Genomic DNA, 25,046 nt, shown 5'->3' on the forward strand with positions numbered 1-25,046 from the left:
TTAGTTAAATCATTTGATTGAACACGTTCATCCATCTGATATAAACCATAAACAGACAATATTGGTACCAAAATTATCAATTTAACATATGCCGATCCCACTCATTGTAAAAAAATAAATATCAGAATCATAAGAGGGAAAGAGATTGAAACAAAACCATGGATGCCATAGAAAAACTGCTTTTAACATCTTTTGTACACTTGGCACTCGAGTTACATACTTACCTAGATTCCAAAAGCTATATATACAATAAAAGGATCTTTGCAAAACCAGAACTATTCTACAGGCAGCAAAATTGCCAATCAAGTTCCAAAGAGACCAGAGTCATTGGTTAAAGCCGCAAATCTTCTTGACAGGTCAATTTGTCATCACAGAGAAATTCAGAATATTAAGTGGAGTCCAAAACTTTAACCAGCAGCCAACAGATGTCAAATGCGCAGTGTAGGGTTTCGGAACCATGCTATTCAATTTCTACTTGGCAGCGTACCAACTTTCAGCAAATTTCGCATCAACCGATAGGCCAACTTTAAGAATGTTCTTGCCATCAAAGGGTTTTGACATGCATTCCACAACTATTGCTTTCGCAACCTCTGCCGACTCCGTCGGCCCTTCCAAAATTACTTCATCATGAACCTGCATTCAAAATGTCATTTTGGAAGATAGATTAACATACTGTACTATTTGGATGTCTGAATGTGTGGTTGTAACTAGTTATGTGATACAGTATTGCATATTTGCATATGCATTAGCATAATCACATATTATCAAATTTTGATAAAACATGCTATACGTGACAATATTAATATTTGGGTGTGCTTATTCGCAAATTCAACACGGGAATAGATAAAGTAAAAACACATTTTGGGACTTAAGTATTTTACAATATCCTATAATAACCAATTATAGTGCAGCTAGTAAAGAATCAAATAATCAGAACTAGAATTAAATGGTAACCTGTAAAAGCAGTTTCCACCCTAGATCTTTGAGACGAGTGTTCTTAGCTATTTCTAACATGGCACACATAGCAACATCAGCAGCACTACCCTGCTCATAATAGTATTGATCAGAACTTATTTATCATTCATTGTTTTAGATTTAGTTCTTTCAAGGAAGAGGCTAATGACTTGTGTTGGATGCTAAGAAAGAAGACCTGGACGGGAGTATTGATGGCAGCACGTTCAATGTGACCTCTATGAGATGCACCGGCAGTTTTTGTGGATGGGAAAGTGCGTGCACGTCCTAGCAATGTATATACACATCCAATTGTACGAGCTTCCTTTTTACGTGCTTCTTGCCACTTAAGAACTTCTTCTCTACCTGCATACCATCGAGCAACTGTTTCTCTAGCTTCATTTACTGAAACCTGTAATCAGGGCAATAACTACCATGTTAGAATCCATTACAATGCCAAAGTGCTAAACCAGTTTGTTCAAGTAACTGGAAATGTTACCTTCCAATCACGTGCAAGCCCAACCGGGGTTTTCCCATATGCAATAGAAAAATTGAGCATCTTTGCTTTTCTTCTTTCAGAAGCATACTTATCCTAAGACGATAAATAGTAATATAATCATTAAAGAAGTAAAAGAGAGTGGCAAATATTAAAAGCAAATTTAGGAGAAATGTCACTTGGGTGTGCAATTTGAGACTGAATATTTGGTTACCACAACTTCAAGTGGTAATAATCAGTTGTTAGTGTTTAAATAAAACTCAAATATAAGGATCATTAATCATTTTGGTTAATCAGTTTTCTACCAGCTGCAGCAAAACTTGACATGATCGTTGAAACTTTATATGATATTTTTTGACTTTAATTACCACAAATTACAAAAAGATATAATGATAGACGAAGATAAATCTTCAAAACTTTAAACTTATAAACTTCCAGCGATATAAGTATCACTAACTAGTTCCAAAAGTCGCTTCCAAACACCTTTAAATTAAAGTTTTCCTTACCTTCAGGAGAGGAACAGGGGGAGTTTCTTGACCAGGTTGAGGATGCCACTCAAGAAGAACCTCTTCTCTGTCAATTGCCTCGCGGATGTAAGGATACATGTTCATTGCAGTTCTTGAATGGAAATCTCCACCAGCTTCGAAAGCATCCAGCATGCTCTTACAGTTGGCTAGGTGTGCAAGAATCCGCAGTTCCAACTACTCGTGTATAAAAGATGCATCGGTTAGTCTCCATGGGTCCCGCTGTGATAGCAAAAAGAAAACAGTGGTTTACAATTTACCTGCCCATAATCAGCAACAATAAGAGAGTTTCCTGGTGTTGCTATAAATGCCTGGCGGATCTTGTATCTGTCCTTTTCTAAAGCAGGCTGGTTCTGAAATTAAAAATATGGATATAACCATCAGCCCATGTGTTGAATTGCCCGACTTAATGACCACTCCCAACTTTAATCACTTACCAATCTGATTATCTAATGTAACAATTAGAAGCAACTTAAGTTGAAGATTAATGCAAACCTGCAGATTTGGTCTCCTGGCTGACAAACGCCCTGTTTCTGTGTTGATATTTAGTGAACAATGAATACGCCCATTTCTGCCAGATATATGGCTGCCCTGTTCGGAACAAAACCGACAAACTCATGAATATCTTCAACCAAGAGTCGATTGATTTGGGAAAACAATGAAAAATGCCTAAGGTCCATTTTTAATGCACACCCCTTAATTTGTTTCAATTAGAAGATTCAGGTTTTTATGGAAATGATATTGTTTTTATAATTATAACTTACACCTTAACTAATATACAGATAAGACAGAAGGTTTTTGAGAGTCAACTGAGACTCACCCGTCCATTTAGACACATACTAAAAAGTACAAATTGACCTGTTTTGACAAATTACCAAACCCACATGTAGTACCAACACACAATAATAATAAAAAACCCCAAAGGAGTATAACCTGTAAAGGGAGGATGAAGTTAGATATCAGAGAGTCTATAGAGCAAACTTCACATAAAGCAGCAATGGCATGGCATGCCTCCTGTCCTGCATATCCCCCTCCAAAGGCAGCATAAGCAGTTCCATAAGCAGCGTCTGTATTGTTCGTGTAAGTTTCCCGCTTTTTATCTACCAGCTCAGCACTGTCCAGATCATCATCGTTTTCCTCCTCTTCATCTATAATATCATAATCCATTGATATCTTCCCAGCGAGAGTCTTTAAAACAGCTCCGCTAACGGAAGGCCACCCCGATGCAGTGTATGTTTCAGTTTCTAGACCGGAACAAATCGTACTTAGTTTAATTTTACGGAACTTAGTGGCAGTTTTTTTGCCTTCTTCGATAATGTTATCAACATTAGGAACTTTGAACTCTTTCTCCAATGGCCAGGATTGACTAGGATCTTTGCTGTATCACAAGATATTATAGAAAATAATTACGCTTAATTCATGAAAGTTAACACTAGCGTCCTTGAGATTAGGAAGTGGATAGAAACCAACTATTTATAAGTGTTTGGAGGCAACAAACCTGACAAGCTTTGACCCATACCAAAAACTATCCAATTTGACTTGTTATCCCACCCACTCACAACCCATTCATTTAGCCACTTTTAGTGTACAAAAAAGCTAAATAAAAATTATTGTAAAACTTTAGATTTTCGATATTACTAGTTTCTTTTGAGCATTATACCTATTTATAATGCCACCAAAAAAGAGCTGGCGTAACTGTGTATCACTTCCCACATTCATGAATTTAGCATCTGGACACAATTTTGATGCCCAGTTACGGAATCTGTCAGCAGCTATCTTTTGTTCAACTTTAGCAACCTTCTCAATCTCTTTAAGATAGGCCCGATCAACAAACATCCCATTGGTTTCCATTTTTACCAAAAGCTCACCAAACGGGCGCCAATATTGTTCATAAAAGTCGAATAGTGTTCCTTTTGTAACTCCATTGAACTTCCACTCTCTATTCGATAATTTGCTTTTTAATCTTTCATACAGCTTGAGAGTGCTTATTGAATCCAAAGCCGAGTAGCAAACCCATGGTTCTCGTTCGAACCTCTGAAGCTCTTCAACAGGAGGAATAATGACAACCTTTCCCTCTGAACCATCCTTTTTAAGTTTTCTTCTCCCAAAAATAGTTTTCATTGATACTTTCCCAATTAACTCTTCATTGGGACCTAAATCAGCTCCTGACATGATTCCTTTTACATCACTGGTAAGCGCTTCTAGAGAATATCCACCTGACATACGTCTTGAAGAATCCCATAATCGAGCCATGTGCATTGTATCAGCATGAAAACCAGAAAGTTTCAGGCCATAATTCTCTATAACATGGTTATCAAAACTATAGTTATGCCAAACCTACAGAAAACATAAAACCATTGTGGGTCAGGTAACATTTTCCTTATGCCTATGGGATGGTCAGGTAACAGGTTATGAATCGTTAATGTATGTCTAAATGCGGGACCTAATCAGGCTGGTTTCACCTGTGAGCAAATTTTGTATATACAGTAACATTAACAATACCCAATCCTTTCAAAGGTGGGGTATGGGGGATATTGTGTATCCTTTACTGTAATGCTTTAAGAAATTTTAAATGTCTTAGTTCGGATAACAAAAACTAGATTATTCAACGATAGCTAAAATCTTTGAATAAAAAGACTTGAGATTTTGTATGCATTATTAATAGACTTTGGAAATTAAGTTCATTTGACCCCTACAACCCATTGGAAATAAAAACACAAGTCAAAGTAACCCAATGATAGGTAAAGGGTAAGAAATTACCGTATCAAAATTTCCTAACTAATGAAAAATGAAAAAGCTACCAACAGGTATATAACCTTTTTAATCATGGGGTTTTCAAAGAAAGGTGAGAATATATCCAATATATGCTTGCCGCCACCATCTAAAACATCAACCCAAATACAAGATTTGCCGTTTCCAAAATCCGCTTCATGCCCGGAGTAAATGCTGAAGCATATAACTTCTCCATGATTTACTGGAGTTTCTAGTTTAACATCAATGGAAGCCACCTGAGAATTAAAGTAAAAGCATGTTAAAAACATCAAACCGCAGAAGAACATACAAGAGGTGACAATGTCTACCCATATACCTGAAAATGGGCAGATTTTGGTTAATGTGTTTGTAGCTTACCAAAAAAATTCAAATTGATTTAATAGTTGGAAGTGACTTAAAGTGTTATTCTAAATCTTTTCAACCTCTTGAATCAAATTACTCAAAGAAATTATATACTTTAATAATAGACTAATAGATATATATATATATATAAAATTTCTTTTAAAGTTTGATAATCCATAAATCATAATAGCCATTTGATATGATAGCACTAAAAACTGTCAGTGTTGACCTGAACTCATTTGACATAATAGCCAACCCACCCATTTTGTCACCTCCAATAAGAACACAGGTAAGAAGATAAAACATTAATGTCTCTACCGAAAACTATCCATACCTCGGTATCACAAGCATGGACTAGATGGCGGTACTGAGTCGTGAGTTTTTTCACTACTTCTTTGGCTATGGAGATGTTATCAACTACAAGAACCTTGTCATAAATGCTCTTAAGCCTATTCTGTAAATTAGTTGTGCACTTAGAATCTATTGGTACAATGTATGTTTCATTGAAATCATTAACATTATTCACAGATTTCTCGGGATGTCCCACTAACTGACTCTTTGATTCTAAGTCCTTTTGGTGGTTAAAATCCGTAGGTAGGTTGTATGATTCACTCAGATCGCTACCGGTATCTATAGAGCTTTTCTCACGTCTTCCCACTAACCGACTCTTAAATTGCAAATCCTTTATGTGGACACCATTCACAACTGTATCTTCTGAAAACTTTTGTTTTGAGTCCAACCGTTTTTGACTCGGAAAATTTCCATTAGATGACTGACTTGAGGGTTCACTTTGGAACTTCTCATACTCACCTTTGACTTCAGTCTCATGTTTATGAGACTCAGTTATGATAGTTCCTGCATACTGAACATTAGGGACTGCAAGGCTCACTTTCTTGGACGTTTCCTCCTTCATAATTTTTAACTCTCGTGTTGCTTGATTCCATGTTGGCTTTGGTGGGTCTTGTCTCCTAAACGGAGTAATGCATGTATTTCCGGGGACTCCATCTTTAGTGCCACGTGGCACCATTCGCGCATATGAATCACCTCTGTTTGAATCCACAAGAAGCCTAAAGTCAGCACATGATTGATAATGTGTCATATTTACATATCTTTGACTTTCATCAAAAGACATGGTACTCATATTTGACCATGAGTTAAATCCAAATTGTCTAAAAACCATGGCAGCATTGCAAAAACGGCCTTTTGTACTATGGGGAATTTGAACTTGCCACCTGAAACATAGATCGGAAAACAAAACATGCATAAGTAAAATGCAAAAAAACTTCCAAAAAACAGGGGTATCCTGATCGCACGATATAATACCTAAAACACCAAAGCAACATGTAGATTGTTAAGTTTACATTTATCCTGTCAACCTTGGTGTTTGGATGTGCATTATGAAAGTGCGAATGTGAACTTCAATCTAGACAACAATAAAACACGCTTGCAGACGATAGTGTACGGATGTCCTCTTTAAATCAAAATCCAAAAACTTCCTAATTTTCATTCTACAAACAAGACTTTTTTAAGCATTAACTGATTATAAAAAATAAGTTTAAAAAAAACAACATCATGATCTCTTTTAGCTAAACAATCAAACTAATCTTGGGGCTTCAACATTTCAACCCCTAGTTCAAAAGCACACCGAACCCGGGTGACACCCACAAACTAGATCGAAAATAAAACAACATACAAGATTACATGGTTGTGCAGCTCAATTCTTCATCTAGATTCACTGTCTACTGACACATTTTAACAAAAGGTATTGCAAATATATAGGCTTATCAATTGCGTAAATTACAATCGACTTAGAACCTAATGAAGTAAGAATCCACAAATTCCAGGCCTAAAAATTCTACACTAGCAGCAAAAATCACACTCCACAGCTCAAACGGATAACCGACCAGTTATCAGCCCCCACCGACCCAATCCGCGACCAACATAACAACTAAAATTTTGTAACAACAAATAAACATTACAACATTCACCAACAATACAGCTAAAAATAAACATATACCCACAAAATATAAACACATAATACACCTAACAACATCACAAAAATCAACAAAAACATTTAAAAAATGAGAAAAAGACATAAACCTATAAAGGGGTTTAGTAGTTTTTGATGAGCTCCATAAAGACCTGTTAGTAGCAGAAGCAGAAGAAACCCCGGGGCAAGAATGACTAAACCAGTAACAAGAAGGGGGTTTCTTGAAACTATTAGTAGGTGTTGTGAAAGCCATTACAGTTGTTTCTGGAAACTGAAACGACTGCCGTTTAAGGCCAAGTTTCCTGGTGAGTGATAAAGCAGCCGTCTTGATAAGTTTTTGTATTATTATTATTAGGGTTTTTATAGGGTTTTGTTGTCTGTAAATGAAAACCCCATGTGGGTACCAGAGATAATGAGTGAATTTCTTAAACCCTTGTTTGTTTTTGCGATATAATTATGTTTAGATATATTGTGAAGATGACCACAATTGAGTGGATTATATATTTGTCTTTTTTTACTTTTTTTTGGTGGATGGATTTGCTTTTGAGCTCCCTTGGCTTCTAAAGTTTTCAAAATGTAGTACTACTACTAGTTGAGGCAGTAGCTTTATTTAACGGAAAATGATAAGATCTCTTACATAATCTTCTTAAAAATTTTCCTAACTATTTAATTACATTTGATAAAATTATAGGATGAAATTTGAAATAAAAATGAATGATTACACTTATCGTGATTTCAAGTTTTAAAAGGATTATTAGATGATATATTATTATTGTGCGAGTTATTTAAAAATTGAAATGATAAGTCATTTTGAATGGTATAATAGCATTGGATTATTCTTGTAACTATTTTCAAGATATTAAGGGGTTTTTGGTGTTTGTTTTCAAAATTGATTTCCTATTTTCAAAAACATGTATATACATGTGTATTCAAAACTGTATTTCATAGCATGATTGTTTTCTTAACGGTTTTTCAATATATAATTTTTCCTCAATCTTGATCATCTTGTTTATATTGTCTCGTGAAGCTTAATTAAATTAAGTATATCGAATGACATCTCTAATTAAAGAGCATGGAATTTTAAGAACACCCATACAATTTTTATAATTTATCGATATAGGGTTTTTGAGATAAAAGATTTTGAATAGATTAAAGGAATAAAATGATTTATGGATGAGAGAGAAAGAATGAGTGGTTGAGATTTGAGGGGAGAAAAAAATGAGTGATTGAGATTTAAAGTTATTATAGGTGTATAAAGAATAAGGATATTTTGAGTAGTTCAAATCATCTTTTCTTAAAAAAAAGAAAGTAAAATGCTTTATAAAATACTATTAGATATTAGATAAGTGTTGGCAATACCGACCTTGTTTAAATCATCCAAGATCGACATCGCTATTGTCGGCCTTCATATAGGTATACCAAATCTTTTGTATATACGGATAATTAATAGGTATTAGTGATTCAACAAACATAGATCTATTATTAGACCAGAGGCAGAGGGATCTTCGACCTGAGGTTTTGTCAAGATAATATAGCTTGTCGAAGTTGTAGGTCAGATCATTTGTAGAGATTTTGTGTTTTATTAGTTTTTGTGTGATCAAAACGGATAAGAGTTTTATAAATATATTGTTACATGTCAGACTGGATATATATTTTCCAACAAGTTAATAAGCAGTCTTCTAATCACTAATGCCATAACCATTTTCGACGATGTAGATTATATATTTTCCGTAGTCATCCTAGATATATGTTACTGGGTGAAATGATCATAGGTTTGGTAATTAAAATCTTGCCACTTATATTGTTTCCCAATTTTAGGTTTAATAACATATTATTGAGTTCGACATATATCATGCTATTGTTGTATTATATCACTCGCACAAAATATTAAATTTTTTACTTGCAATGAATATGGTTTCAATTCATCTGTCTTATTAAATTTTTTACTTGCAATGAAATGAACATATTTGCCGGATGAAGATCCTCTCAAGTTACTTTTAACTTGAGGGATCAAGTTAGAAGCATTTTAACTATTGATTTAAAATCAATGGTTTGTATTTTGAATCTTGACCATTGATTATAATTCAATGGTCAAGATTTTTTCAATTCAAGTTGGGGAACTTGAAAGAATCCTCATCCATATTTGCCTCTCACAGTTAAGAAGAGAAAGTTAAACCACGTTTAAACCCACAAACAAGAAGCTATAAGGAATTGATGATACAATTAGACCAAATTAATAAAAGAGAAAGTAACCTTAAATACTCAAAGAAAGAAACTGCTTAGTGTCGCCTCCTACGGGTTTTGAGCCCCAATACGTCGACGGTGTATGGCGGAGGTTAAGATGTAGGCAGACCTTACCTCTATCTAAGTAGAGAGGCTGCTTCCATTATTTACCTAAATGGTAGAAAATGGCCTTCAACCTTGCATGGGATAAGAATCGAACCCATGACTTCCGTTTCTAAAGCCAGAGTGTTTACCACTGATCCAAATACTCAACTTTTTATAAAAAAATTTAATCAATTTACATAAGTTTTTTTAGATTTTCACAAAATACCCACAAAAATCGCAATAATTTTGAAAAATCGCAATAAGATTATGAAAATCGCATAAAGCACTTCAAAAATCGCATAAAGAAATTTGAAAATCGCACAAAGAACTTTGAAAATCGCATAAAGAACTTAGAATCTTATAAAGAACTTCAGATGTTACAAAATCTTTACGAGATTTATAAAATCTTTAAGCGATTATATTAAATCTTTATACAATTTTGTAAAATCTTTATGCGATTTTATATAATCTCGTTGCGATTTTGGGAATCTTATTTCGATTTTATGAATCTCATTGCGATTTTTGAAATTTATTGTGATTTTTTTGAGTATTTTGTGAAAATAGGAAAAAACTTAAGTAGTATATAGAGAGATTTTCTTAAAAAATTGGTCGGGTATTGAGGTTATTTTTTGTTAATAAAATCATATTGGTTTTTATTTTTTACTCGTCATTTTATATATATAGAGAGAGAGAGCTAGCAATCTGCTAAACGTATAGTACGTGTAACTAATCAACGCATTTTAGTTGTCAACCCCATAACATCAAGAAGCTACAAGGAACTATAGTATATAGCAATTCACATATACAAGCATCGATCGGTCTATATATACATGGATATAATGGCAACGAATCTTACGAAAACATCATCATGAAACTGCTAATTGATCGATCAGAAGACACCCCATGCATGATCTTGAACCGGCCATTCAGATTTTGGTTCATCACTCCATGAGCGTGGCCGTACGTACACCAAGCACGAAGAACACCAACTTTCAAGAGCCTCAAACACCTTATAATTAATCATCCAAAACCCTATTCCAAATCCCACTCACGATATATACAATAGTTGTTGTTAAACGGTTGGTCTATGATGAGCGAAATTTTTTTCAAAACGGGTGTATTTCAAGGGTGTTTTGTCAAACAAGTTTTGGAAAAAAAAAATTTATAAAACCAGTGAAACTGGTATTTGAAATACCGGATTCAAATTTTCTAGTCAAATCCGGTATTTGAAATACCGGTTTCAAAAAGAAAATTTGAATCCGGTATTTCAAATACCGGACTCAACCATTGGTGTGACAGTACAGAGACAGAGTGTGCAGGAGTACAGAGACAGAGTGTGCAGTGTGCAGGAGACAGAGTGTGGAGTGTGCAGGCAGACAGAGTACATCGAAACCGGTATTTGAAAAACCGGTCTCAACCTAACCCTAACACGTGTCGATGCCTGGTGATACCCTAGTTGATGTGATGTGACCTTAGTTCAGAGGTGCAGGAAGGTGGCAGTAGGAACAGTACGAGATGACTATGAATCCGGTAATTCCAAAACCGGTTTCAAGTTGAGACAAAAAAGGCCCATGCAACGTAACAGACTATGTATTGTATATATACATGCATATTTACTCATAGATGATCACGCAAAAACATATATTTTTCATAAACAAGCAACTAGCAATTTATCAAAGCAGTATTTTCATAAACAAAAATGGCCTCTATCAATGTTAGCTGTGTTCCCAGAATCCCAGAGTTGTTGTGGCTACAAGCTGCAGATGAACATCGGCATACAACATTTCCCATGACCGTGCCCTCACAGAAGAGCCACGTTGAAGAAGAGGTGATGGAGGGCTTAACAGACAACTGCAAGATGGTGTGCCCGACAAGGTTGTACGTTATATCAGGAGTGCTGGGTTTTACAAACTCTTCCAGGCATATACATGCCAACTTGATCATTCTTTGATCATCGCGTTGGCTGAGCGATGGCGTCCGAAAACCAACACGTTTCACCTTCCTATCGGTGAAGCGACTGTCACCTTGCAAGATGTGCAGGTGATATGGGGTTTACCCATACAGGGACCACCGGTGTGTGGTAAGTGGGTTACAGAGACCCGAAATGTTGAATATTGGAAGAATTTGTGTCAGGAGTATCTGGGTATTTACCCGGAAGATGACGACTTGCGCAAAGGTCGGATGAAATTTAATCGGTTGGTGGGTACGATTACTTTTGAACATTGGGACCCGAATGATGAGGAACGTTGCCAACAAATGGCTAGACGGGTTATTCTAGCTCTTATTGGTTCGTAGCTTTTTCCTAATTCTAACAGCTATGATGTTAGTCTTAACTATTTGTCGTTTCTGGGAGACCTGAGCATAGCGGGTCGAAGGAGCTGGGGTTCAACAACCCTTTGTTGTTTGTATAGGAATTTGTCTAAGGGGACTTAGCCTAATAGACAAGGCATTGATGGACCGTTGTTGTTGTTGCAGTATTGGGCGTGGGAAAGATTCTCACGCATTGCCCTACGAGTCACGCCATTCAAACCGGATGACGGAGAAGAAGAAGAGGTGTATGAATACGGAAGCTGTTTAGGAAACAAGTGGTGTGGAGACCACTCAAATCGTGATACACCGGGACACTATATATATTTCGTTTCGTTCTTTTTTCAATGCGCTAACACCTGACTAGGTAATAATTAATATGTTTTAATACGTTTTAAGTTATATGTACTTATTAATCTCTAAGTTATAATATGTTAATATCTTTGAATACTTTTTAATTAATGCAGTTCGAATGGACTCCGTATACCAACTTCATCAACATACTCCCCGCGAGTTGTAAGACTGGGCGAAGCATATGGAGATACATGGGCCCCTTGATTTGTTGGGAGGAAGTGGAGTTCCATCTAGCAGATAGAGTTGCTAGACAGTTCGGCTTGATACAAGCCATTCCTGATAATGATGCTTTGGTGGCCCCAGCACAGCATAAGACCCTTATCAAAATGCGAAAAGCGAGGGTCGATTACTGTGAAGTACATGCCGACTATATCGACCAGTGGAACAACCGGGCGCAGCAGATCCACCAGGGAGACCGAGGGGCCACCTGTGCACCAGGGTATATGTAGTGGTATTTGGAGCGTACCGTCTTAACAGTCGGTAAGCCCATTCAGCAACAGCCTCCAGGCCAGTACCCTCAATGGGGCGTTACCCAACAGTTTTATGTAAGTTTATTTTTGTTAAATAAACCTTACTACTAATAAATATTTATTTTTTACTAATATTTAAATGTGCGCAGCAAGACAGTTTGGTACAGGTGACGAACGAGCTCGTCAACAACAAAAAGCAAATCCGCAGATAAGCCACTTGTTTGGGGATTTTAGAACAATAACGAGGGAGACATTTTCGTTGACTCAACAGGAAGAACAAATGAATTATTCGTCTCAAAATTGGCAGTTTCCTGAGCCACAGCCATTTGAAATGCCTCCCACCCAAAGTTATCAAGCTCCTTCCAGTTCTGGTGCTAGTCCTTCTAATTGGGCAGGTGGTCCTTCCAGTTTTAATACCCAAACTGTGTTTAGGCCGACACCCAATTCAGGGTTTCAAAGTTACCAACCGGGTAACCCACAGGCTGGACCCTCGACTTCAGCAACCCATCAAATGTTCCCGGGTAATTTCTTCATGGGTAGCTTTCAAACCCCGAATTATTATACCCAAAATGCAGGACCAACTAATCTGTTTGATCTCCCTCCACGTCATTTTAATCCTGGTTTTTATTACGGAACTGGTCCACCGGCTCGAAACATTTCTCCTTATCCGATGCAAGACTTCTCTCCTTATATTGGTTCTTCTCAACTGCCAGCTACAAATCTGGCAAATGATGAAGGAGAAGAAGAGGACGACGTGTTCGAGCCAAGAAGAAGTAACCGAGAACGTGGCAATCCACCGGGATGTGGAACTGGGGGCATAGATAAATTATATTTTTCTTGTAATTCTTTCTTAGGTTTGTGTTAATAACTATCTGTATATTTTTTAAATAAATATCTTTTTTTTATAATATTGTTTAATTGAAATATTTAAAAAAATAGAAGATGGATATAAAACTTACATTAACTTACATTAAATTAATATATTCAAAATAAAAGATATCAAAGTAAGGATAAAAGGAATACGTAAACTTAAATAAACATAATACATATTTGAAATACTACATAAACTTTTTAACTGAAACCGTCTTCAGCTTCCAATTTATAAATTGTCGCCAAGTCGATTTTTTTGTTAACCAACTTTAACAGTTTCTCAAGTTCAGATGTTATTTCGTCGATACTTGGTAATGCCGTCTGAAGATAATCCTTATGCATTTCTTCACTTATAATCATTCCGATGCCCCTTTTGCTTATTTCTTTTATTTTCCCCTTATGCTCGAGCTTCCTTTGTTCCATAAGCAGCTTACAGTCATTAATTTTCAAGTAAAGTTCATACCCATCGCTTATATCTTCTATACATTGCGCTTTCAATGCATGAAATGTTACCGTAGGAGGTGATGATGGGTCAGATGACGATGAAGAAGCCATAACTTACAAATCGTTATGGGTTTTTAGATGTCGGATATATATGTTACAAATGCTTAAACACCCGAGTTATATATATATATAATATATTTGAAACCGGGTTTTGGAATACCAGTTTCGAAATTGATGCACGCGACCACTGTAGCCAGTCAACAAACTGTAATCAGTCAACAGACTTGTCACGTCACCTGAAGACAACAGACTGAATCAATGTTGCTTTTTGAATCCGGTTTTTCAAAAATCGGATACTGCAGGTTTCTGTCAGGTTGATGTGACTGTGAATAGGGGTAATGGGTACTAAGTTCGAAACCGGTATTTCAAAAACCGGTTTCAAAATAACTGACCAAAAAATACAAAGATGACGTAAAAACAAACATAGTTTTGTTGATGTTGAAGATTTTGGCTTATATCCCAATTAAATAGTTTTTTTTAACTAAGAAGCATTATTCTAGTGTGTTTTATGTATTTTTATTTTATGTTTGTTTTATGTATTGTAATGTTTACTTTGTATTTTTTTTAAAACAGACTTTTATTCATAATTTAAAAATACTACAAACTTATTAAACACAAACATACAACATAATAATTCATAGAACACATTATTAAATAACAAACTTATTTGATCATCACATGGACTCCTTTGGCCGTCATGATGAACTCGTTGAATGTGTAAACCGCATTAGCAAGTTGGTCAATAGCAAGTTGAATTTTCTCGTACTTCCCCTGCAAATAAGTGACATATTGATACTCAAGCTCAGTACAATGCCCGGTTTGTATATAACGGTTTTCTTCAGCACACCATTTCTTTTTCGCTGCCAGTTTGAGACCAATTTCAACAATTTCCTTTTTCGACTTTTGGTAGTCGAGGATATCAGCCATGATACTGTCATTCACTTGATCGACAATCATTGGTGGTTTATGGTTACATGATCGAAAGACATTTGATGAGGAAGCCATTTAAGATGTATAAGATTTTGAGAGTTTGTAAGAAATATCTGATAAGGAGCCAATATTTATAGCTAAAATATTTACACAATTAGTCCCTATAACATTTTAGTACCTCAAATTCAAAAGATGTACGGTTTTGGTCCCTCAATCCAAGCTATAAATACCAACTCATAGACACTGCATTTGCACGACGAGACATTTTCAATATTTTACAAATTCAAACACTCTTGCTAACAAAATGGCCTCCTCATCATCAAACAAGAATGTTCATCGACCTCGTCTGACCGAAGAAGAGATGAAATCAAGAATCATGGCTGATGTCAAAGAGGATACTCTCCTTCAAACTGAACTCTCTAACCAAATGGGTTACCTACGGGAGAAAAGGCGACAATGCGAGCATCGGCTTGAGGCACTACAAGCACCAGGCCGTAAGCTCTCGAAGCACGAAGAGACATATTCGTTGGTTCTGCAGGATGAGATCAAGAAGATAAAGAGGGTGGTGGATGACGTTTTTTACGCTGGTCACACGTTGGGTGACCAGTGCACCTGGGCCGAATCGTTTCATGACAACTGCGGGGAAGGCAAAAGTACTTGGGAAGTCAAATGCCCGCAACACGACAAGTGGTGGGCAAACGAAAAAGCTTACCGCGGCTGGGGGAAAATGTCAAGCAAAGATGAAGAGTAATTTGTGTTGTATTTTAGTTTAAGTACTATGTTTTTTATATTTTGTGTTGTATTTAAGACTTAATAACGTTATCAATAAAATATGTTTTTATTTCATGTTGGAACCAATTAAAAACAGATTAGGAATTCAGGAAAAAACAAACATAAATTTCAAATTCATCAATACAAAGAGACAAAAATTTCAGGAAAAACAAACAAAAACAACATTTTTATTGAGGTTGAAATTTCAGGGCATGACATATTCAAATTTCAGGGCATGTCTTCCTGTTATGGCCCAATTGACCGCAAATACCACATCTAGCTTGTTGTCTTGAGGTTGAAGATCTGCTCGTAGAACTTTCATCCATCTCGTTCCGGTACCGTCTAGTGCGTCTCCTACCCCTTTGCGTGACCAGTTTTTCAGGGTCTCCCTGAATCTGCCAATCTACCGGCGCCCAGTAATTCACCTCTCGAAGGGGAGAAAGTGCAGCATTATACTGATTTATCCATGTCCTAGTTGTGTACCTTTTACTTGGAAGATTAGCAGCTCTCTCTTGTCTATATCCGCAAACAGCAATGGCATGAGAACATGGAAACCTTTGATGCTGCCAAGCTCCACAAGAGCATTTTTTTCCTATTCTCCCCATGACAACATTGTATGTGGACTCGCCTTGTGCATTTCTTTGGTTTGTTCTGACCGTGTAATTACCTGTTCGTTCATCAAACACTTCCACTCTATGGCTTGTTGACGCTCGTTCATGCATCTGATAAACCTGCCACATTTTGCGAGCTAGTGGTGGGTTCCAACTACTTGCCTTCCGGTATTGGCTGACAAAATGGTCTCTTGTCCAAGTAAAAGTGCTCTCAATTAAAGCTCTAATAGGTAGAATTCGAGCTTTACCAAGGATATTGTTTTGGCACTCGGCAATGTTTGTCGTTAAGTTACCCCAACGACGAAGCGCCGAGTCGTGCCTTAGAGTCCACTTCTCCAAACCAATGTTCCTCAAATACGGCCAAACAACATCATCTTCACCTTTGATTGTGTTTATCGCCCAAGTATACTTGGAAGATTGGGAGGTGGAACCGATAACCCAAGCCAGATTTTTGATTCTCCTGTTCTTGAAGTGCGCGTTCACGTTGCTACAAACGTGCCTCAAACAATACCGATGATGCCACCCATCAATTTGGCTCACTGCATTAAGAATGCCTTGGTGACGGTCTGAAATGATACACAAATCACCTTGCCTCTGCGACCCGACATGCTCTTCAAAGAGATTTAGAAACCATCCCCAACTTTCATTAGACTCTTCATCAACCAAGCCATAAGCGACCGACAATAGTTGTCCATTGGCGTTCTTTGTCACTACAGTTAGCAACTTACCTTTGTAGCTGCCTTTCAAATGAGTACCATCGACAAAGATCACCGGAATACAACGTTGGAATGCCCTAATTGTCGGTCCAAATGCCCAAAATACATACTTGAATGTATGTATATGGCTTGACTGGTTGGAGAATGGAGCCATTCCACAACAGTGTCTGGGTTAGCACGTTGTAATTCAGCAACATACTTGGGCAGTGCATCAAAGTTACTCGGCCAAGTTCCATACAACCTTTCAATTGCTAACTTTCTTGCATTCCACGCCTTGGCGTAGCTCACATCAACATTGAACGTTGTTTTTACTTGGGCCTGGATCTGTCTAACTTTTAAAGTTAAATCCTCCCGCACTTGTGACAAAATTTCAGAAGCAATCATACTTGCTGTCATACAACGATTGTTATTAGATATCACTTCTCCATAACAATTGTGACTCTCCACCAACTTTGTGATCTGAAACAATCCTAATCTGTTTCTGTTAGATCCAGCTACAAGCCACCTACACGGGACCTGGTCCAAAACACCACGATAATTCTTCCCCCTGGTCATGCACTGTGTTTTCCAAAACGCTGGCCTTGTATCCATAACAATAAGTTCTCTGTTTTCTCTTATGTTCCAAAGCCTAACAGCGTGTATAAGCTCCGCCTTGCTCTGAAAAAACATTCCTTTTTCTATCACATTTCTATCTGGCGACCAAAATACCACATCTTCTTGAACTTCATTGAATGGCATTAGACGATCTTCATTATCATCTTGAAGATTAACAAGTTCTTCATGCTCCAAAGGACCTTGTGCATGAGCCCCTTCTTCTTCTTCATCTCCAGATACATCCCCATCAACGCTATATGCGTCGATGGTATCATCACTTGTATAAGGTGCCTCGTCGCTTGATCCACCAACCATTGGGTCAATTTCATGATCTTGAACATGTTCATCATCTTCATCGTCATTGTCTTCATCATCGTCATTGTCTGCATCATCTTCGTTATTTTCATCATCTTCGTTATCTTCTGGCTGGTTACTCCCTTGAAAAAAACACTGGCTTTGAGTCAAGCTTAACAACTGGTTTGTAAAACTAGGTTCGAACTTCACTTCAAATTGCGCTTCACCGAGATGATAAATCATTGCCAAAGTATTATCATTCGTAATTAAGTTCCTAAAAGGAACACCCTTAAATTCATACCACAAATATAATTGCAGTTTGAACTGTAGTTTTGAAACACCAAAACAACTGTAAGTTATATCACAGATTTGTGAATAAGTCATCATGTGGAAAATGGGAAAACTTCTTCTTTTCGATGGATCTGTATTTTGAAGGATTCCATTTATGAATGATACTTGATCATCCCATACTAACTGAACTACAATGGGTTTGAATGATGAAGAAGAAGCCATTTTTTTTAAAGTGTTTGAAATGTTATCTAAAAATGTTTGTTGAGTACTGATAATGTTTACTGATGAAGAAGAAGCCATCACATACTATATATATACAACAAAAATCTAATTAGGTTAACATATCATATTAGGGTTTCACCACCATTCGACACGTGTTAGGGTTTCCTCGAAACCGGTTTTTTAAATACCGGTTTCGAGTAATGTGTATACCACCACTGTACCACCAGTACCACTACACTGTACCACCACGGTACCACCAGTACCACCACTGTACCACTGTCACATCAATGGTTGAGTCCGGTATTTGAAATATCGGATTCAAATTTTCTTTTTGAAACCGGTATTTCAAATACCGGATTTGACTAGAAAATTTAAATCCGGTATTTCAAATACCGGTTTCACTGGTTTTATAAATTTTTTTTTCCAAAACTTGTTTGACAAAACACCCTTGAAATACGCCCGTTTCGAAAAAAATTTCATGATGAGCAGCGTGCTTTGCTCGAGGTAAGATCACTCCAGCGTCTTGTAACGTCACAACCGGCCATTGGTGGCGTGCTGCTTGTGTTTAATTGGTCTCATGAGCCCATGCATGAAACTGCTGGCTAAACATAACGCTCCCACTAGCCACTCCCACGAACCCCATCACCACGGGCCGGTCATACCATATATAGAATATTTATAGGCATTACCGTAAACGTAATAAATAATGCTAACAAGTATAGATTGTTCGCAAACTCACGTTTAGTGATGATGGATATGGGAGACTTATGGTGACCCTGAAACTTGGTAATTTGTGACCCGATTATTGGAGTTGATGCATCGCCATAATTGTCGATACCCCAATGATATACCCCAGTCCTAAGGTCCGCAATCAAGTATCCTACTAATCCGGCCAATACGGATTCAACCCATAATGTGCTTGATGATATATGTATTTATAATTGAGCCAGCAATGGAGTTGCTAGAGAAACTAGTACATTGGTGCATCCAATGGCCACCCATGCACGGTGAGTCCAAGTCGATTTAAGACTTTCTTCATCGTCGATAGTAGATAATAAGCTCGGTTTTGGGTTCATAATTAATCTAGGTTGTCTAATTAATTAGTTTTTGTGTTCTCTATTGAAGGGTGCATATAACCTAAAATATATACGAGTATATACGAGCTAGGTGTTTTGTGGTGGTGCACGCAATATATATGGTGTGGCAAGTTGACTATAGATGTGGGGTATTTTTGAATGTTTGATCGATAGGTTGGTATTTTTGAATGTTTGACTATAAATGAAATTGAAATGTTTATATATAGATTAAATTTAATTAAAATTGAATAATCATATGAGGCTTTTAAAATTTATATTTATTCATTACGAGAGCAAGTACCCGCGCGTTGCGGCGGTGAGATGGTGGGGTGATACATAGGTCATAGAGTATAATAGGTTATAGGAGTTGATATGTCATAGAGTTTGATAGTCAAATGCCTTAGCCGTACGGACTCCGCCCTCGGATTTAAAAATTTGTCAAAAGTATATCGAATGACATTTTTAATGAAAGAACATGAAATTTTAAGAACACCCATACAACTTTTATAATTTATCGATGTACGGTTTTTGAGATAAAAGATTTTGAATGAATTGAGGGAATAAATGATTATACAGGAGAGAGAAAAAGAATGATTGGTTGAGATTTGAGAAGAGAGAAAATGTATTATAGTTATTTTAGATAAATATAGAATAGATAGGATAGACGTTTTGGGGAAGTACTTAAAATCAATATTGAAAATTTCAATTTCAATGTTGAAAATCTAGGGAAAATCTGCTTTATAATATAGTATAGATTTACATAAATATAGATTTCCATCACCAATCTTATTTTTTACAATAAATTTAATAATTTAATATATTTATTATTAAACTAAAACATGATTGAAATAATCTTGAAATGACACGTGGCGTAATCCTTGATTATACGTGTCCTTTTAATTAATTTATTTATATTAAATTAGTTTTTTTTTTAATAATATATAGATTCAATTTACTTATTAGACTTAGAGTTAAACTCTAACTCTTGACATATGGATACAAAACACATTATAACCATATTTGATTGATGATTTTCTCATTAATAAAATTGTTTCTTTTTCTTTCTTAATTCTTCCTACCCTATCGATTATATTACTTATAAGATGTTATTAGCATAAATACTTCAAAAATTGAAGTTTACGATCCGGAATTACAAGACTATTTGTCGTTATCCACTATGGTTACAAGTTCAGATTTTGATGTGATTGTAAAAATTAATGTAAATCCAAAACTTTAACTAAACATATATTATACTTATCAATATTGTTTATTATAACTTAGTTTCGATCATCGATTTATTTTAACCACACTTTATTTCGTACTCACGAATCATGTATGAGACATAATCATATTTCTTTATAATACAATCCATATAACTACCGTATATCGTACGGGTATTAGGATTAATATATACTGTAACTTATTTTGGGTTTTGACTTTGACCAGCTAATAGCAGTACGCCACATCAGATCACATGCATATTCGCATCTGCTCTTCAGCCTTCTACTTTTGATTGGCGGCTGGAAGGAAGAACCAAGCCATCAGGGCCCAGTACCCTTTCACATTTATTGCTTTCTGGGCCGAATAGAAACAAAAGAAAGAGCCCAACAGCCCATTTTGTATTTTCATTTTGAGGGATTTAACGTGGGAGCCGTCGAGCAACAAACAGAGGAGCTAAGACACACTTACATAATATCTCACACACAATCTTCTTTCTCAACTAACAAACCCGTATTTTCATCCATCCACATCCTATATAAATCACCATCATCCATCTATAATCTTCATTCTCACCAGAATTTGCACATAACCACAAACCTATTTTTTCATTTGTGGAGGACTTTTTTACTTTTGAGTTCATGGAATTCCATGGAATCCTTTAGAATTGTAATCTAAATTTCATTCATTTCCTTTGGAATAAATGGAATTAGAATTCAAAAAATTCCATCAAATTCCTTAAAACATGGAATCTATAAATCCTTCACAAACCTGATGGAATTCATCTATCTTTACCAAAATACCCCTCACTAACTAAAATACCAACCTAAAAAGAGTTTCTTGATTTCATGTCCCGCTGGAAATTAGCCACCATCACTATCCACCACCACCATCACTGTTCGTGGCAGCTGCAACGGGAGCCCAAACATGGATCTGTAAGCTGAATATGATGAACCCACTAGCCACCGCTACGAACCCCATCACCACTAGATGGTCATGACGTATTAGATTGATCGGTAGAACGAAGAATGTGACAATTTGCGCTACCTCATGTACAAGGTTCGCAAACTCAAGTTTAGTAACTAATGTGGGCCATTTGTGGTGGCGCACGAATGCATCAATTTGCATACCAAATATTGGGGTTGATAAAGATTAAGATTAAGATATATGACGGTTCATATTGTTATAAAAACCACGACGTACTAAAGCTATGTACGACATGATGTCTCTTTCTGGCTATGCATGGTAGATTAATTAGTTATAAATTTACTAAATCTTTAATAATATTTATTAGTGATTCAATTCAGATATGATAGTTCATATATATTTATACAAATTAATCGATTTCTTAATAACAATCGACAACTATCACTTAATTTACATATATGCACACCCGAACTTTTAACTAAGTATATTTAAATCTTATGAGACTGATATCAATTAGCGAGTAAATTCATAGTACTAATATCGAAGCTAAGTGGCAGGAGAAACGTTATCCGGCCACCTCCTCCACATAATCCGAGTTTAATTCATCCCATGATCGTGGCCGCACACCTAGGCTGTTGAACACCACCATTTCAAGAGCCGCAAATACCTTGTGCTCGTCCAAAACCCTGTTCCAAACCCCATTCACTATACAATAGGTGTTGTTTATCGGTTGTTGGTGGTGAACAGCGTGTTGAGATCGATTTATTAGCACTCCAACGTCTTGTAACGCCGCCACTATTCGTGGCAGCTTGTTCTTAGTAATATGAGCCCAAACATGGATCTGTAAGCTGAATATGATGAACCCACTAGCCACTGCTACGAACCCCATCACCACTGGATGGTCATGACATATTAGATTGATTGGTAGAACGAAGAATGTGACAATTCGCGCTACCTCATGTACAAGGTTCGCAAACTCAAGTTTAGTAACTAATGTGGGCCGTTTGTGGTGGCGCACGAATGCATCAATTTGCATGCCAAATATTGGGGTTGATTTGTCCCCATAATTATCAACAGCCCAATGGTACACACCTGACCCAAGGTCCGCAAACAAATATCCTATTTATCCAGCCAAGATTGGTTCAAGCCATATGCGCGAGGCAATAGATCCAAGGATTGAGTAGGCTAGCTAGTGAAATGGTTACAGTCGAGCATCCAGCCGTCACCCATGCATATTGCGACCAAGTCGATTTGAAGCTTGGGTCATCATAGTCGGGGCTCATTTTTGGGTTGTTTAGGGGTGGTTCAAATTTTGTTTTAGTCTCAGCGGCCATGGGAGTTGGTGTAGCGCAATTAACACGACGGCTAATGGCGTTGTCACGGTGTTGGGTTAAGACGGGCATTATTGGAGTTAAAGTAAGTTGTTGGAAATGGGATGGGCCGGTTTATATATAGTTAGATTGAGAGATGGTGTTTAATTACTTCCACGGTTCATGAGACGACATTGCCGTAGAGGGGTATCTAGCTTGGGAGGAGTCGTGCATAAAATCATGTCGCCTAAACAAAAGTCTATTTATTATTATGGATAAATTTGCCAAATTCAAATTAGTTGTTTTTTTTTTGGGCTTAATAGCTAAACAAAATGTACGTGAACATATGGCCGTTTGATTCTAAGAATATATCTCTATTACCCAAAAAAAATTTTTTGTCAAAAAATGAATACACAATGACGGATTTCTAAATCCGCCATTGCATATAACAAACTAGATTAAACATGAGTGATGCACAGATACTTTTTGTCCATAACGAAAACTTAAAAAAATAGTATTTTGAGATATGATATATAACCCAAATCACGATAAAATGAAAGTGACAAAATAAAACTGAAACAATTAGGAATCTACATATATGTAGATGTAAATTTTTCATGAAAAAACTAATTACGCCTTCTTAACAAACTGTATAAATTATTTTTGTTAAACCGTACGATAATGAGATATAGATATATAAATATGATAAATAATAATGATAATAAAATATAAAATAAATAATAATCATAAATACTGTTAAAATTAAAAGTCGGCATCCTACATTATCTTACATCACTAATTTTATTTAATTTAAGATACATATTAATATGTGGAAACTCATTATCTAAATTGGCTAAATAAAAAATAATAATAATTACAAAGTTAATGACAAAATCCATGTAGGATAATATTAAAGATTATTTGACAAAATCCTTAATATTAATTTTTTTTAGTATTAATAATTAATGATGATTAGGATAAAAAATTATTTTTAAAGAAATACTTAAAATTAGGATTTCAATGTAAGTATGACACGTGATGAAAAATTATACATGGTTTTCTTTCATAATTGCCAATTAATAAAAAAAACTATCCTCTCTAGTTATATAGAGAAATCTAGATCTTAAAACTCTCATATTTACTCATTTTCTTAGTAATATTTTTTTGTAACAACATTAATATCTACCAATATACTAAAAACATGATTGAATCTTTTTAAAACGACAAGTGGCATAATACTTAAACACCATATGTATTTTATTTTTTGTTTTAATTAATTATTTTGTTCTTATTATATTCAATTTCTTTATTACACTTTTAATCCATCTCTACCTCTAAAGCCTATAAAAACAATCCATGGTAACCTTATTAAATATCGTTAATCCTAGATCGCATGGTATTACTATAATTTTTTATTCTTTCGTAATTTAAGATTTTATCTAGATGTTTACGGTTTTGTTATTTTTTTTAGTATCATGTTATATTACCATACAAAACATATTGTTAATCACTTAACCGAGATGATATACGTTACCGGGGTTAACATGTCACCTGCAAATTGGTGATATTAATGAAGTTCGGGTTTTAACTTCCACTTTTGACGGTTTCATGTATCGGTTTAACGTATTTGTGTTTTATAATTTTCTATTTTTGAGTTGCCGCAAATTTTTTTTTTAGATTGGCAGAATTTTATTATAAAAATAAAAGAAGCAACTAGCAAGATGATAGAAGCAACGAGTACAAATACAAAGAATTCTAGAAGTTAAAACAATACAACAAAACTCTAGACTTTATCTTCAATCAGTGAGTAACTATTCCAGATCTTTAAGGGTTTATCATCAAAGATTTAAGTCGTTGAAGATTTATTTTGCAAGAGACTCTCTAATATATAAGATCATATGCTAGACTTCCATATACACCAATAATAATTCATTTTTAGAAAAGGAAAGTAAGTTTGAGTTTTATATTGAACAATATATAGGTTTTGTATATGCTACATATTGTACGTACATTGTAAAAGTGAAACTCCATACCTGATGTTATATTTTATTGTCAATTTTATAATATGTCTAACTTATTAATTCTCGATTCATATTTTGGCGATTAGTTTGGCAATTAGTTTAATTCACATATGTCATTAAATATTATATACATATAACATGATATCATCTTTGTTAG

The 25,046-nt window shown here is 35.7% G+C and overlaps 1 protein-coding gene and 2 pseudogenes across 2 annotated transcripts; all 3 read right to left on the reverse strand.

Moving 5' to 3' along the window:
- Nucleotides 1-145: 145 nt before the first annotated feature.
- Nucleotides 146-7,524, reverse strand: LOC122611284 (DNA polymerase I B, chloroplastic/mitochondrial). Of its 2 annotated transcripts, none has more exons than XM_043784284.1 (12): nt 7,228-7,524; nt 5,420-6,317; nt 4,788-4,979; nt 3,632-4,308; nt 2,905-3,349; nt 2,467-2,562; nt 2,232-2,324; nt 1,954-2,148; nt 1,451-1,543; nt 1,151-1,363; nt 955-1,044; nt 146-633 (listed from the first exon to the last, which is right to left on the reverse strand). In XM_043784284.1, the coding sequence occupies exons 1-12, from the start codon at nt 7,326-7,328 to the stop codon at nt 472-474; spliced, it is 3,255 nt and encodes a 1,084-aa protein (XP_043640219.1). In that variant the 5' UTR covers nt 7,329-7,524; the 3' UTR covers nt 146-471. The 2 variants fall into 2 exon arrangements, with proteins under 2 accessions (XP_043640219.1, XP_043640218.1); XM_043784283.1 differs by having other exon boundaries at nt 7,186-7,524.
- Nucleotides 7,525-10,292: 2,768 nt separating this feature from the next.
- Nucleotides 10,293-19,413, reverse strand: LOC122610721 (annotated as a pseudogene).
- A 2,710-nt stretch (nt 19,414-22,123) lies between these two features.
- LOC122610722 lies at nt 22,124-22,961 on the reverse strand (annotated as a pseudogene).
- Between the last annotated feature and the right edge of the window lie 2,085 nt (nt 22,962-25,046).

The sequence above is a fragment of the Erigeron canadensis genome, chromosome 8 (assembly GCF_010389155.1).
Source record: "Erigeron canadensis isolate Cc75 chromosome 8, C_canadensis_v1, whole genome shotgun sequence".
Lineage (NCBI taxonomy): Eukaryota > Viridiplantae > Streptophyta > Magnoliopsida > Asterales > Asteraceae > Erigeron > Erigeron canadensis.

Coding starts and splice junctions, on each gene's coding strand:
- LOC122611284 (XM_043784283.1), bottom strand. CDS start 7,328: ATGGCTTTCACAACACCTACTAATAGTTTCAAGAAACCCCCTTCTTGT. Junction 4,980..5,419: donor TCCATGCTTGTGATACCGAG/GTATGGATAGTT, acceptor TTTAATTCTCAG/GTGGCTTCCATTGATGTTAA. Junction 1,544..1,953: donor CCCCTGTTCCTCTCCTGAAG/GTAAGGAAAACT, acceptor TTATCGTCTTAG/GATAAGTATGCTTCTGAAAG.